The following is a 12362-nucleotide window of genomic DNA, read 5'->3' as shown; positions in this document are numbered from 1 at the left end:
AAGACGTAACAGTAAAACTCTATCTCTGAAACTCTGTGGAGAGCCGGACAGAGCTTGGACTGCATATCCAGACCAGTCACCCAAACACTATCTGGCGCTGAATAGCCTTGCCTATTGATGTTACAGCAACCCAAGCATATGCTAAAACTCTACTTAGCTAGCCAGGAGAATGCAATTCCTCTTGAGTAGCTAACTCAAGCATATAATATAACCAAATCAGGTAAATTAGCTCAGTTTACAACAATGGAAAAACTCTTTATAGACAGTATTTCAAACTGGAGTATGGTGAATCTTAAAGCTGATCTTCAGCAAAACAGATTAAACTCTACGGGCGAGAAGGCAACTTTAGTGAAGAGGCTTCAGAGCTTTTACGCTCAAAAATTTGCTTCCTCACCTCGATCACATTCATCTCATTACCACATTGGACAGAAGGAAAGCTATCTTACAAGGAACCAAGCTGCCCAGGCATTACCTTCTCACCATATAATGACAAGTCGGCATGAAGCCACAAACTTTGACAATCAACAGACCGGCAACTTAGTCAGCAAACCTGTGCCCTTTCAGGTAGACCTTTCGCAGGCTAGTCTACCGTTGAGCACAACAGGAAACATGGCCTCAATGTCTCCAAGATCCAGTCAGCCAGCTACCCTATTGCCGGATTTCATCCACTCTCATGCATCCCTAATGTCTCCGACCATTTGTCAGTCATAAGCAGCTTTGTCCCTGGCAAACAATCAGCCTAGTGTAACTCCAATGTTCTACGGAGCAGTCCAGCCGTATTCAACGTCGATGCCTCTTCATTGTCATCAGTTGCAGAAAACTGGAAGAAACGGAGTGTTGAGTCAGCCTCAAGTAGATACGATGACTCAAAGGGCCAGTCAGTCTCACCTTTACTTGCCGCATGCAAGTTCTCCTGCAAGAAATAAGAAACGGGCATCTTCACCACTGTGCGAGCAAAGGTCTGTTAAGCAAACTGAAGGCAGCCAAATGGGTTCAGACCAGCAAGCAATGTCAGGTGTAGGAGCTTGTGATTCATCATTGGAACACCAGGACACACCTATATTCCAGCGTATAACCAGTACAACACGCAGACTAACCAACCTGATACATACCCATCTTATGCAAGTAGCAACGCCAATTCCTTACAGCCTAACATACACCACACTGGCTCATCCATTGCTGCTTCCAGCTTACCTATCACACAGGCTTTAACAGCGTCATCTGAATCTGACGAGTTGAACTCTTTAGATCGTCAGCTAAAGATTCTCCGTATAAAGGAAGAAATCCGTACAGTAAAACATCGACTAAGTATACCTCCTGAGCAGCTTCGCTTAGTTGATCTCCAACAAACGAGTATGCAAGCCGATTCTAACGTCAATAGTTTCCTGTCGCTGATCAAAAGGTCTGTAGATATAAACAGTTTACCTCCAGCAAAGCCAACCATTTTCTCTGGAAACCCCCTCGAGTACCCTCAGTGGAAATCGGCCTTTGACTTGCTAATTGAAGAAAAGGACCTTTCCCCAGCGCAGAAGCTCTCCTATCTGCAAACCTATGTCAGCGGTAAGGTACTGAAATGTGTACAGGGATACATCATGTTCAATACTGCTGAAGCGTATGCAGAGGCCAGGAAGACACTTGATGAACGTTATGGCGATCCCTTTGAAATTGCTGATGCTTTCAGGGACCGACTGGACTCTTGGCCAAAAATCAGCGCCACAAATCCCGACAACCTTGTAGAATATGCTGATTTTCTCAAGCAATCGAAGCTAGCCATGTCAAAGATTGATGAATTAGAACGTCTCAATGATCCACGAGAACTAAAAAACTTTGCGAGTTGTCTCCCCAACCACCTAGTCAATAGATGGAGCCGTGAAGCTGGACTTCGCAAAATTGAAGAAAAGCGAAACCCAGTTTTTTTCTGAATATGCAGACTTCGTCATGAAAGAGGCTGTCCTTGCCTGTGATAAGACTACCTCATTTGATGCCCTAACAGCCAGGAAAAGCAACTCAAGATCTCAGGCTACCAAACCAGAGAAATCGCATAACTTCCTTGCTCATGCCACAGATGTGGATGAGGTAAGTCTCACTAACATTCATGATGAAAGTCATGCGTTGTACTGCCTTTTCTGTGATCGTCATGGTTCACATAACACTACGGTTTGCAGGAAGCTGTCTAAACTCTCAAATGATGAACAACAAACCTTCTTCAGCAGAGAAAGTCTTTGCTTCAAATGTTTGAAACCAGGGCACCTCATGGCTGACTGCCTTGAAATAGTCATCTGCCAACAAAGGGCCTGTGGTAAAAGGCACCCAACCTGTACACATAAATACAGAAAGTCAAAGCCAGCAAGCACCAATGACAAGCCCAAACTAAAACCGCCATCCGCCCGGGTCAACACCACTCAATGCGAATCAAATACAGTAGATGCAGAAATACGTGGCGCTGAATTAAATGATATTGGCAGCATACCACAGAAAAGGACCATCTCACTTACTACTATGATTGTTCCTGTATACTTGTCTTCAGCTGAGGATCCAAACAAGGAAATACTTACATATGCGCTCTTGGACACAATGGCAAACACCTCAATCATCCTTGATGACATTTGTGACACTCTGGGTACCCATAAAACAAGGAAACAGCTAAAGATATCTACAGTCACCACACGAAGACAAGTCCAATGGTGCAATGAAATTTTAAACTTGCGAGTCCGAGCATTTAATTCTTGCAAATCTGATGCCATCACTATACCAAAAGCATACTCGCAAAGCTCAATCCCAGCAGACAGACGCCATATTCCTACACCACAAACAGCAGGTCAATGGGAACACCTCAAGCACATTAAGAGGCACCTAGCGCCGCTGCAAGATTGTGAAATAGGATTCATAATAGGCTACAACTGCTCAGCCGCATCTCTTCCCCTCACAACCATTTGGAACAAATCTAACCTCGCGCTACCCTATGCAGTCAAGACCCAGCTGGGCTGGTCAATCATTGGCGGCCAACTTGCCTCTGATTCTAGCTATTATATTCACCGAATCGAAACATCAGAGCTCACCAAGGAGGAGGTAATAGCTTGCTTGGAGGATGATCTTTCTGTGATCCATGGTACCCCTCGTATGTCTCAGCACGATCTCCTGTTCTTAAAAATGATGCAAACCTCCATCAAGCAGGTAGACAGCCTTTACACCATGCCACTCCCATTCAAAACGGCGCCAACACTATCAAACAACCGCGATTATGCCCTAAGGAGATTCAAAGGACTGGACTTACGGCTCAACAGCAATCCTGCATTAAAGAGCAAGTACTTTGAGTTCATCCAGGATATTATCTCAAAAGGGGAAGCCGAGCCAGTTCAAGATTTGAAGGAGGCTGGATGGTACATTCCCCATCACGGTGTCACTCATCCGCTAAAACCCGGCAAACTCAGAGTGGTATTTGACTGTAGTGCAACATTCCGCGGCCATTCCTTGAACCAACTGCTTCTACAAGGTCCTGACCTCAACAACAGTCTGACAGGTCTGCTGTGTCGGCTTCGGAAAGACAAAGTTGCAGTCACATGTGACATTAAAAGGATGTTTCATCAGTTTCGAGTGGACCAACCAGACAGAAAATACCTTCGTTTCCTTTGGTATAAACCTAACTCTGCGGATATCATGGACTATCAGATGAATGTTCATCCCTTTGGTGCTGTGTCATCTCCAAGTTGTGCAATTTTTGGCTTGAAGAAGCTGGCAGAGGATAACAAAAGGGATTTTCCACAAGCCGCAAAATTTGTGCAGAAAAATTTCTACGTTGATGACGGCTTGGTCAGCGTTCCCACAGCTGAGGATGCAGTCAGTCTCATCTCAGAGACCAAGGAAATGATGGCACGGGGAAACCTGGTTCTCCACAAGTTTCTGTCAAATAATGAGGCAGTATCTAACAGTCTGGGATATGAAAACCCGACAAACAAGGTAATCACGCCAGATTTGAGTACGGGGAGAGCCCTTGGACTATGTTGGGATATCACACAAGATGTGTTTAAATTTTTAAAGGTTGACATCAAGTCTTGCACCAGACGTGGTATACTCTCCACTATCGCTTCGGTATTCGATCCACTGGGATTTCTCACTCCATTTACCTTGAAAGGAAAGTTACTACTTCAATCCCTTTGCCACGACAAAGTTGGGTGGGATGAACCATTGACTTCCAATCAAATGACTGATTGGATCAGCTGGAAGGAAAGTGCCAACGACCTCATTGCTTTCAAGGTCCCACGATGCTACCTAACTCCAAAATTTACCAATAGCTACAGAGCAGAACTTCACACATTCAGCGATGTTTCCACCGTAGCATACGGTGTCTGTAGTTACCTACGTCTTTTAGACAACACCGCCTACAAGGTCGCGGTGTCCCTCATAATGGGTAAATCAAGAGTAGCACCCAAAAGAGCTGTAACCATCCCACGTCTGGAGCTGCAGGCAGCCACACTAGCAGTCAAGGTAGCAGACTTCATCAAAACAGAGCTCGACTACCAAAATCTCACACGCTATTTCTGGACTGACTCCAAAACCGTGCTCGGTTACATCAACAATGAGGCAAAACGATTTCACGTCTTTGTGTGCAACCGGGTCGAGAGGATCAGAGACTCGACCGATCCCACCGACTGGAGGTATGTTTGCACAGAAGAAAACCCTGCGGATTTGGCATCACGCGGAGAAGAAATTCAAAATATTCCAAGTTCTTGGTTAAATGGACCAAGTTTTCTCAACCAGCCAGACTTCAGACCAATCCCGCAATCCACAATATACACACTAAATAATGAGGATCCCGAGATCAGGAAAGTTTTCATCCATACTACAACCACAAGAATATTGGAGAATAGACTAGTTGACAATCTCGAAAAATGGAGTTCCTGGATCAAAATTACCAAAATTGTCAGCAATATTGTCATATTCATCACTGCCTGTCAAAAAACCAAGCTAACGGATAGCAAACTAATTTTTAATATGATAGTCAAGCTGGTACAACAGCACTATTTCGCAAACGAGCTGCTGCTCCTCAAAGGCAAAGCCAGGCTTCCAAAATCAACGACATTGTCCAGTCTAGACCCATTTTTAGACAAGTGTGGAGTCATTAGAGTAGGTGGTCGCCTGAGAGACTCTCTTTCATGTTATGAAGTCCGGCATCCTGCCATTCTGCCAGGAAAATCTCAGGTCACAAAAGCCTTCGCCTATTTCAACATGTAGAAGCTGCTCATCAAGGACGTGCCACTACAGCAAATGCTCTTCGCGCAGCAGGAGTATACCTGGTGGGTGGAGGAACAAAAATGCTTGCAACCATGATTCGCTACTGCGCCAAGTGCACTAAACTACGAGGAAATCCAGTTGGTCAGAAAATGTCCAACTTACCACAATGTCGAACAGAACCAGAAGCGCCATTTACGCACACAGGGGTCGGCGTGTTTGGTCCATTCAAAGTTAAGGATTATCGTAAAGAATGCAAGCGATATGGCCTGTTGTTTACTTGTATGGCAAGCAGAGCAGTGCACCTCGAAGTGTTAAGGTATAAACACACTAGGCGATTTTATCGCGAGCGTCATGAGGAGGGCGGAGATATCGCTAGCGTGTGCATAAACACACTTGAGCGATTCACTAGCAAGCGATATAATGGGCACGCCCACAAACTGCCAATAAAATTCCGTGTCATTAGTTTCTTCGGAGTTGTTAATAAATTTAGGTCAGTCAATACGGCGCCGCCTAGGCGACAACGTAAACAACTTACGCATTTGTTATTAAACCTATCTCACTTTCACGGATTGTACACTGCCTACACTACAAGGAGACATAAGAAAAACGATTATTGCATTTTTAACTGTAATGTTTTTCACAATTTTTATACATATTTTATTTTGTTGTGGTTTTTTATATTTAGGCCTAATGTATTAAATATTTACCGTTCTCAAGATGGTCAACCTGCGCAACGATTGACTCCAAATGTTGGTTTTCAACTTAGATTTTTTGTTTGTTATGATGCACAAGACTGGGAGTGCTATTATTAAATTTATGAACAACTCAGTGCTCGTTCTGAAGATGTTTCAATATTAACAAAATAGCAAATTGTCGCTGCTGTACGTTGGTGAACATCGATAAGAAATAATTACCCGCCATAAAATTGCATTCTGGTAAAATCCAACCAATCGAAATGCATCTCGCTAGCGATAAAGTTGTGCAGAGAAAGTCTAGCGTTATCGCTCTGGATGAGCACGCTGGGTGAATTCTAGCGCAGATTACCGCCACGCAGCGCGATATCGCTCTAAATATCGCCTAGTGTGTTTATACCTTTAGAAGACATGACCACTGACTGCTATATCAACTCATTACGCAGCTTTTTGGCAATACGTGGCCCTGTTTCAGTCCTATACTCAGACAATGGAACTAACTTCGTTGGAGCCAGCAACGAGTTTGGAAAAACGGTAAAAGAGCTATCTGAACCTCGAATCAAGTACTTGAGCACTAAGCAGTGCTCTTTCAGCTTCAGTACTCCAACCGCAAGCCACATGGGAGGAACATGGGAGCGTATGATTCGCACTGTCAGGAATGTTCTTAGAGGTTTGCTCATAGAATCCAACACTAATCGAATTGATACGTCCAGTCTTTGTACACTGCTATACGAGTGCATGTATATAGTAAATTCAAGACCTCTTACTACCACTACACTCCACTCCGATCAAAATTTTGAACCAATTCCACTGACTCCCAACAACTTGTTGACGATGAAAAATAAAAATCTCCTACCACCACCAGGCTCCTTTACTTCACCAGACCTTTACAGCCGCAAGCGATGGAGACGCGTGCAATATCTGACTGAGCAATTCTGGTCTAGGTGGAAATTGGAGTATCTTCAGAGTTTACAGAAAAGGCAAAAGTGGAAAAATGCCAAGATCAACCTCAAGCCTGGAGATGTGGTAATAGTTATGGATGACGAGTTACCTCGATGCAACTGGCAACTAGGGAGAGTAACGGAAGTGCAGACCAACAGTGATGGCTATGTGAGGCATGCGACCTTGCAAACGGCCAAAAATAAACTAAAGAGACCAGTTCACAAGCTAATACTTCTACATACAACTCCAGATATTTAGAAAACTAAAGGGTTTTCGGAGGGGGTGTAATGGAAGGCACCAGGAATTGTTCCTTTGCGATGTGCAGGCTTTCCGTAATCCGCTAATAAGCTTGCTGGGCATAAGTACATTGCTGTCCGTTAAGCTACTCATCGTTTACAAGACAAGCTAAGGATTAAATTTTGCCTGCCATATAAAAGCATGCCTTGCCACAGTAGTGATCAGGACAAAGCGAGAACTTCAGCACAGAAACACTCGTCCTCACTTACACTACACTGTTAGTGACAATATATTTGCTCGTCTGTATGGACAGATGATTAGAGGTAAAGGGACTTCATTTGGTTGTTCATACATTCACTTTGTTTTGTTTATGTACATACTATATAGCTGCACTCATTATGAATATTTTCTTTGCAGTTTTACGGTCAACAGAATAAACGTATACACACTCATTCCAAGCATCAGTTATACTCATTTGAAAATCCATACAAGACGTAACATTGTAAACTAGTACTGTAAAGTAGTATATGCTCTTTTTCTTTATCAGTGGTTTCCTATCTTTGCAAATCAAGATGAGCAATACCGTAGTTATCTTGTCTTTATCTACACTTGATAAAGACAACTCTTTGTCTTGGTAAAAATATTAAGGTCAGCGACCACACGCACAACATGAATCTGTTTTCCTTGCCAAACTTTGTAACAAAGCTTCATCATGACAACATCTAGACGACACTGAATTTGATCTCAGGACTTTCAGATTGAGGAAGGGCAAACTTGACTAATAAGCAACACCAGATACAAATCACTCTTGAGGCAAATAGTCATTACATTGGTTAAAATACTCATGCTTAGAGGGCTTGCTTGGGGTTAACAACTCACAGTTGACTGTTACACGTAATAATTGCTAATCTTGCCCAAGTCACTAGTGTTGTTTTATAAAGATTTAAGTAAATATATTGCTTTTCGGGAAAGTTATTCATATTCATTAGATTATTATTATTATTCTATTAGTCATTTTGCACTGGGCATTCACCTAGTATATTTATATATTTTTGTTGTGCTTCATGTTACTACGGCAACTCCTGCAAGGTTTGTGTTGTTTTCTAGAACTTCAGAGCCTCATACAAAACCAACAGGTGCTTAGTTTGACCATAAACAGATTTCTCTTGTTATAAACAAGTAAGTTTATTTAATTTTCACTAAATTTGTCAACTCTTTCGCAGGTATCTTTGTCTTCTTTAAGATTTCTTATGACTACGATTATTGAAGACTTTTTACGCATAACATCTCATGGTTGTGAAGCTAACGGTCTGTCAAGCTTGTTTCATTCATCATGTTAGACTGCAAAATATCCCACTTCTTCTCCTTAAATATTGCGGTCTACAAAATCTTTGATAAAGCGTGAAGTTTATTGATGCTTTGCAGGTGTTTTTGAGATAGATAATGGCTAAAGTCTTGTGAAAGTCTGCTATTCTACGGTAGTTTTGCTTTTCATCTCATTATTCTTAGCAAACTTATTTCAACCGCAGATTGCAGCCACCGACAGAAGTTTAGATGAACAAAGGGCAAAAATCAATCTGACGAAAATATTGGCGTTGTGGGTTTAAGATTCAAGCTGCCCACTTTTTGCGTACGATATTATACGTTAGTGTGGGAGAGCTAATGTCAAAATAATTAGCAGAAATTGACTTTTCTATTAAACTCTAGCATCAAAATCTGATGAAATTAAATATGGTAGTTGTCAACAAGAGCATATTAGTATACAAGATTTTTGTCACATTGCAAAAATATGGTAACACATATAAGCGATGGCTTAACAAAACTTTCAATTACATATCATAGTTGGCATGAACAACTGAAATTTTTTTAAACCTTCTTTTCACATTTGTTTTAGAGTGAAGTTCATGTAGTGACCAGTCAAGCAATCAAAAGTGATGTCAGCGTCTTATCGTAAATTTAAATGCTGTTATTTGTTTTCTTTGTTGGTTTGTCACATCAGCTAACGGTAATCTAAAAAAACTCATGTCTTTTTTTGTTGTTTTCATTTAATAAAGTGATCTACTGTTCCCCGCAGTCTATGAAACTCTCTTAGCTGATGGGTATTAGTCTAAGAGCCTAACCTTACATAGCGAGTTAACACCTCTTCATATTTTAATATCAAAACAAATCAAACAAGCTTTATGTACACACAGTAACTCTTATATTTTATTTATTGCATATATATTTTATTTATACATATTTAAAGGAAGTAGTTGTTGAAAGTAATATGCAGTTAACACGCATAAGGACAAAGGGATTTTATTTGTTGACACAGCAAACTGACTGCTCCCTTACTTTTTGTTGTTGTAAAACTAGTTTCTACATCTCACATAATTTTTATTGCTCACCTGTTCACATTTGCTATTACTGTAGTTTTCAGTGCTTTAGGTCAAGTTAACTGTGTAATATTTCTAAGTCATAATGTACAGACTCTGATGATTGTAAGTTACTATCATAAGCTAATTATTCTTATTCTAAACATGCAGTTGGTTGGGTAGTTAAAAATACTTACACCTTTTTCAATATGACAGAAGTTGACTTGCAAAAATCATGCAAATATCCTCAATTAACATGGATACAAATGCATTAGTTTTGTAGTAGTTAAGTTTCTATCCAGTCTTTTTGATGCAGAACATCACAATATAGTGAAAGCACAATGATAACCATATTATTTTTTATAAAATATTTCCATAAAGAATTCTACGTTTGATTGAGCTATTAGTGTATTCAAAATTGTCAGTTGCTCTATTGAACTTAAAAAATAACTCTATATTTAGTTCAATTCCATCAAATACACATTCGGTATTAAAGTCTATGGCTTAAATGCGTTCTTTTCATATTTCTGCTGGCTGTGGTGAACCGGTAGATTGGCTAGTATCTGCTTCCATAAATCAGCCCTAAAAGCAAGCAATGATTGTGCAGTTCATTGAGTGCAACATACCTGAGTGATAAATATAGCATGTTTTTGATTTCAATACAATTTTATACACTTTTGCAGAAATAATTTGGCCCAGAATACATTCTGAATAGAAATTCACTGCAGAGAATAAACAAATAGAGATTAATTGCTAGAAGCGACCTTCTACATAATAATAAGATGATTGTATGTTGTCGTGTCAACACAATATGCATAATTGTTTGTGTTGTTTAAAAATAATTTGGTGCAATGACGCCAAACAGGTTTTTATTAATTTAGTCTCAAGTCCTATTTTAGACTTTCCTCAGTTTGAATTCTGCTTCAAGTTTGTAAATATACCAACATGTACATTACAAACAAATAGTTGTATATATGCAAGCATGTACATTGCATACAAACATTTGTGTATATGCAAACATGTACATTACATACAAGCATTTGCATATATACAAACATGTACATTACATACAAGTATTTGAATATATACAAACATGCACATTGCATGCAAACAATTGTATACATACAATTGTATGTATTACACACAAACATTTTTATATATACAAACATATATGTTGATGTAGCTGCATTTTAAACAAGCCTTTATTATTTACTGTAGCGGTCTGCTCTGTGGTTTGAGCAGCTGAGTGAGCACCTGTTACAAAACTTGGAATACTATTACGCTTGGCATCCTTGTGCACTATAAGAGATCCTCATGATTTATCAATATTTTTTTAATTATTCCATAACTTGGTGGTCGAGTGGTGTAGTGGTTAGAGTGCAGGTCTATACAATAGAGTAACTGAGCTCAGTTCCAGTGCGAGGCATTTTTTTAACATTCTCAGCTTGTCTTCAGACAGACATGGCTTTTATTATAGTAAAGAGTTGTTCTTTTAGTTTATTGAAAGGTGTATTTTTCGTATGTGCCACTTACCTATTCACCTTTGGCCAAAGATTTAATGTCATTACCGTACAGAAGAATCTGGAAGATTAACTCTCCAGCTCAAGTTTTTGTATTGTATTCTGCAGATTTTTTCCAATAACTAATTTGGAATACTTTTTAACAACAGAAGTTATTGCAAGGCAAAGACAAAACTTATGATAATTTATGCCTATTTAATCCACATTCAGATACTTTTTTGCTAAACCGTGTCATTGCTTCTATGGCAGTAGTTACCCTTACACAATGCCATAGAGCTCTCCCCAAGGCTTTCGTTACTCTCGCACACTTCTGCCTCACACCAAGTTCCCAAACAGCTTCCACCCTCACATACTTCTCCTTTACAGCAGACCATATCTTTTGTTACTTACTTTGCTACATCTTGAAGCTGTCACCAGACAATATCTACTCTCACTTATTTCTTCGTCGCACCATGGAGCTGTCGCCGTAGCAGTAACTACGCTCACATAAAGGAGAAGGAAAATCACACCTTCTAGTTTTGTCCTGTTGGTCCTGCTGGTACTTGTTTAGACCAGAGTTCATCCATTGTGTCCCAAGACCCCTATTGTCTAGGAACTAAAAAGAGTAACTAGTTTTGTTTTAGATGTTATAACGGAATTACAGTTTCTAAAGGAAGGTTCTCAGTAAAACACAATGAAAATCGCTTCGACAAGCCAGAGCAGAGTTGAACAGTTTGAAAAAAAATCCAAACCTCTCTGCAAAAACACGCAACGGAAAGTGAACGGTGCAGTGAACAGATGCAGTATGGGCTGGAGACCATTTTCTCTAGATAAAACCTGGAGAATCGACTCTGGGCAGAGCAGTCCAGGCTGTAAAAGACTCGGAGGGCAATACAAGACATGGTGTGGTAAGCAATGTTGAACAAGACACCTCGAATGTACTGCTATCTACAGTAAAGCAGCTGGCAAAGCGGGTCAAGACCTGCAAAACGAGCCAACAGAGTCTCCAGAAATTGAGTCTGTCATTTGTTGGAGATGTGGAGCCCTGAGACATCTACAAAATGAGTGCCTAGTCAAAAGAAAAAGGAGTCGGGAAACGAAAGAAGGCTACAGCAGTAGCACCCACTACTAGTTGCATTAAGGTTCCTGCGGAAACCTAGAAAAAAGGAAGTACAAGTTTAGCCAAAGCCTCACCCGGATGAACCTATCCTAAAAAGTCAGGCCGACTTAGAACTCCACCTCAAGCCACCTCCACAGCTACCCAGAACACGTTCCTAACACTACAACTAGAAGAGTCAGGCATGAGTTCTCCCGAAGTAAGCACTATGCCATCTTCTGAGGTACCTTGGCGCCCTGTCTCGAAGAAGACAGCCCCCCACCATCCAAAGAGACCTGCCCAGGTGCAT

The 12362-nt window shown here is 40.7% G+C and overlaps 2 protein-coding genes across 2 annotated transcripts; both read left to right on the top strand.

Moving 5' to 3' along the window:
- Nucleotides 1-1938: 1938 nt before the first annotated feature.
- On the top strand, nucleotides 1939-5232 carry LOC137397437 (uncharacterized). The gene has a single exon (XM_068083725.1). The coding sequence runs from the start codon at nucleotides 1939-1941 to the stop codon at nucleotides 5230-5232; it is 3294 nt and encodes a 1097-aa protein (XP_067939826.1).
- A 92-nt stretch (nucleotides 5233-5324) lies between these two features.
- Nucleotides 5325-12005, top strand: LOC137397434 (uncharacterized). The gene is made up of 3 exons (XM_068083724.1): nucleotides 5325-5548; nucleotides 6371-7034; nucleotides 11787-12005. The coding sequence occupies exons 1-3, from the start codon at nucleotides 5325-5327 to the stop codon at nucleotides 12003-12005; spliced, it is 1107 nt and encodes a 368-aa protein (XP_067939825.1).
- Nucleotides 12006-12362: the final 357 nt, after the last annotated feature.

This window comes from Watersipora subatra, chromosome 5, assembly GCF_963576615.1.
Source record: "Watersipora subatra chromosome 5, tzWatSuba1.1, whole genome shotgun sequence".
NCBI lineage: Eukaryota > Metazoa > Bryozoa > Gymnolaemata > Cheilostomatida > Watersiporidae > Watersipora > Watersipora subatra.
Note: the sequence above shows the minus strand (reverse complement) of the source record. Positions and strands in the feature narration are given on the sequence as shown.

Excerpts from the sequence above, each read along its gene's own strand:
- LOC137397437 (XM_068083725.1), top strand. The coding sequence starts at position 1,939 with ATGAAAGAGGCTGTCCTTGCCTGTGATAAGACTACCTCATTTGATGCC.
- LOC137397434 (XM_068083724.1), top strand. The coding sequence starts at position 5,325 with ATGATTCGCTACTGCGCCAAGTGCACTAAACTACGAGGAAATCCAGTT. Across the intron at positions 5,549-6,370 it reads GTGCACCTCGAAGTGTTAAG|CTTTTTGGCAATACGTGGCC; the intron begins GTATAAACACAC and ends CTCATTACGCAG. Across the intron at positions 7,035-11,786 it reads AGACCAACAGTGATGGCTAT|ATAAAACCTGGAGAATCGAC; the intron begins GTGAGGCATGCG and ends CATTTTCTCTAG.